Genomic DNA, 2344 nt, shown 5'->3' with positions numbered 1-2344 from the left:
TATAATTTAAAATCAAATGCATTATTGTACATAATGTTAATACAATAATATTCAATATACCAAACATAACCTAAATATATAATATATATATATATATAGTACATACTTTTGTTTCCCTCAGTGATAATTTTGCATACCTTCTTTTTTTCTTCTAATCTAATGTCTAAGGATGACTTTAGTTATAATAATGTAACTAGATGGTGATTTGTATGGTATTTGAGAATAAAAATCTAGTCTTAATTTAAAATAATTAATAATTGCTTGACTAAATATAACATGCGAAACGTAGAATATGATACGAGATAAACTACATATCATATTCATTTTTATTCAATAATATTAGATTATGGGACTCTTACTACAATTAACATTACACATAACCATTATTGGAGTAGAAACTAACATGCATTACAGGTTCAAATACTACTACTCAAACTTATTTTTAATATTTTAATGAAAAACCATGATATGCACTGATTTGAATAAAACATTTAAATCATTTTGAAATCCATGCATGCAATCATCAAATCATGCTGACTGGAAGGCCTTCAGGGTTGGGAGAAACAAAGGTCAGGAACTTGGGATCTTTTTCCAGAACATTCATGTGATTCTCTTCAAGGGTCACAAATGCCTCCATTCCCTTCCCACCATGTCCATCCACGAACACAATCATGTTTCTAAACTCAGCCCCGACATTCCCATGGGCTCCGACCCATATCGGCTTCCCCCACCCGAAATCTACATCATTGAAGAAACCGTTCCAATTTGTAAATCCATAAATTTCAGGTGCACTGCTATCTTGTTTTGATGAGTTAATTATAATATCTTCCATCGAATCATAGAACTCTGATACTGCTGAATAACCCACTTCACCTTCCATGCTCTCCAAATACTCATTATTGAAACTCACAAGAGATCCCCTTAGAATTTCAACCGCCTCAGACAACGTCATTGAGCCAACATCTTTGGAAGTCGCTTTGGCCCACCAAAAGAGGTTTCCAATGGAGGTGGTCAAGACATTGGAGCTCATTCGTGGTCTCATGTTCACTGCATGGGCTATAATGGAATCCTTAGAAGCTCGGCCAGTAGCAATCGCAGCTGCCGCCGATGCATGTTTCCATAGAAAACATGTTAGTACTTCATTACGTGATGGCTTTGGGACACGTTGGCTTCTACCAATGTCCCTTAGGTTTGCAATGGCGTTGGCTTGGAATACAAACCGCTTCGTCACAAAGTTTCCCTTATTGAACCATAACTTATCCTTTAGAGATCTGTATTTAGTGGGCAATAAATCTCTTGGTGGGAAGGCTATCGAGGCATCAGAGAGATTAGGAGGTATGATTTTTTCAGGGAAGCCTCGAAAAGCGGTGGCCCATGACATGAGGAAATGGCTCAAAGTCCCTCCATCTGCTATTTTATGGCCCAACGAACTAGCTATGGCTATTCCGCCACATGCAAAAATGTTGACTTGAAAGCCGACTTGGGGTAGCTCTTCTTGTCGAGCTTCACTTTCATTTCTCCAAGGTAGGAAGGGAACAAACTGATTCAGCAACTCATTTTGTTTGAGCTTGAAAAACTCAATCAAACTGCAATTGACATTGGCCTCAACGTAGGTGACTCCAGCGTTGAAATCATCGACGTAGAGATTGTTCTTTGTCCTTCCTGAAAATGGGTAAAACAAAGTTAAGATTTCAGACAGGGATTTCTTCAGCTGGGCAAGGGTTTGGGGAATATTAGCATTGAAATTTGGATCAGTATTATTGTTGCGAAAGAAGACCATGATTGAGGCGTATGTCATGGGAGTAATCTGATCAAAGAGACAAAGTTTGTGTGGTTTTAGCTCATTTAAGGAAAGCGAAGATGGTTTCACAGTTTCTCTCGAAATAATACTAACTTCCATAGTTCACTTGTTGTGGGATAATAATAAGAAAGAAATATATGTTTCTTTTTTCCTTTTTGGATTTGGTTGTGATATCCAAGCATCATGGAATGGGTATATATAGTATTTTTTTCTCCCATTAAAGTTAGAAAGAGAGTAACTTTTCTTGCCTGGCATTAGACATAATTAGTAAGGTTAAGGTGGTCCACAAAAAAATATTTATTTCTGAAGGGGTCTACCATATTGGTTATGTCACTATATAAGTCAATGAAATTTCCCTACTTAATGTACGTCCAAATTCATAAATTTCTAATATGAGCAATCACACTCCATCTGTATGTGGTGTAAGATGAACCACAGACTTATCTTGATCAAGCAAAATTGTGTTTTGCATTCAAAATTTAAAACATGATGTTTTTCTGTTATATATGTTTGGTTAAATATTAATTTAATTGACTATACACG

The 2344-nt window shown here is 36.2% G+C and overlaps 1 protein-coding gene across 1 annotated transcript; it reads right to left on the bottom strand.

Moving 5' to 3' along the window:
* Positions 1-272: 272 nt before the first annotated feature.
* Positions 273-1954, bottom strand: LOC133797900 (stemmadenine O-acetyltransferase-like). The gene has a single exon (XM_062236000.1). It carries the CDS (start codon positions 1898-1900, stop codon positions 524-526), a length of 1377 nt encoding a protein of 458 aa, XP_062091984.1. The 5' UTR covers positions 1901-1954; the 3' UTR covers positions 273-523.
* Between the last annotated feature and the right edge of the window lie 390 nt (positions 1955-2344).

This window comes from Humulus lupulus, chromosome 8, assembly GCF_963169125.1.
Source record: "Humulus lupulus chromosome 8, drHumLupu1.1, whole genome shotgun sequence".
NCBI lineage: Eukaryota > Viridiplantae > Streptophyta > Magnoliopsida > Rosales > Cannabaceae > Humulus > Humulus lupulus.
This window is presented reverse-complemented; position numbering and strand designations above follow the sequence as displayed.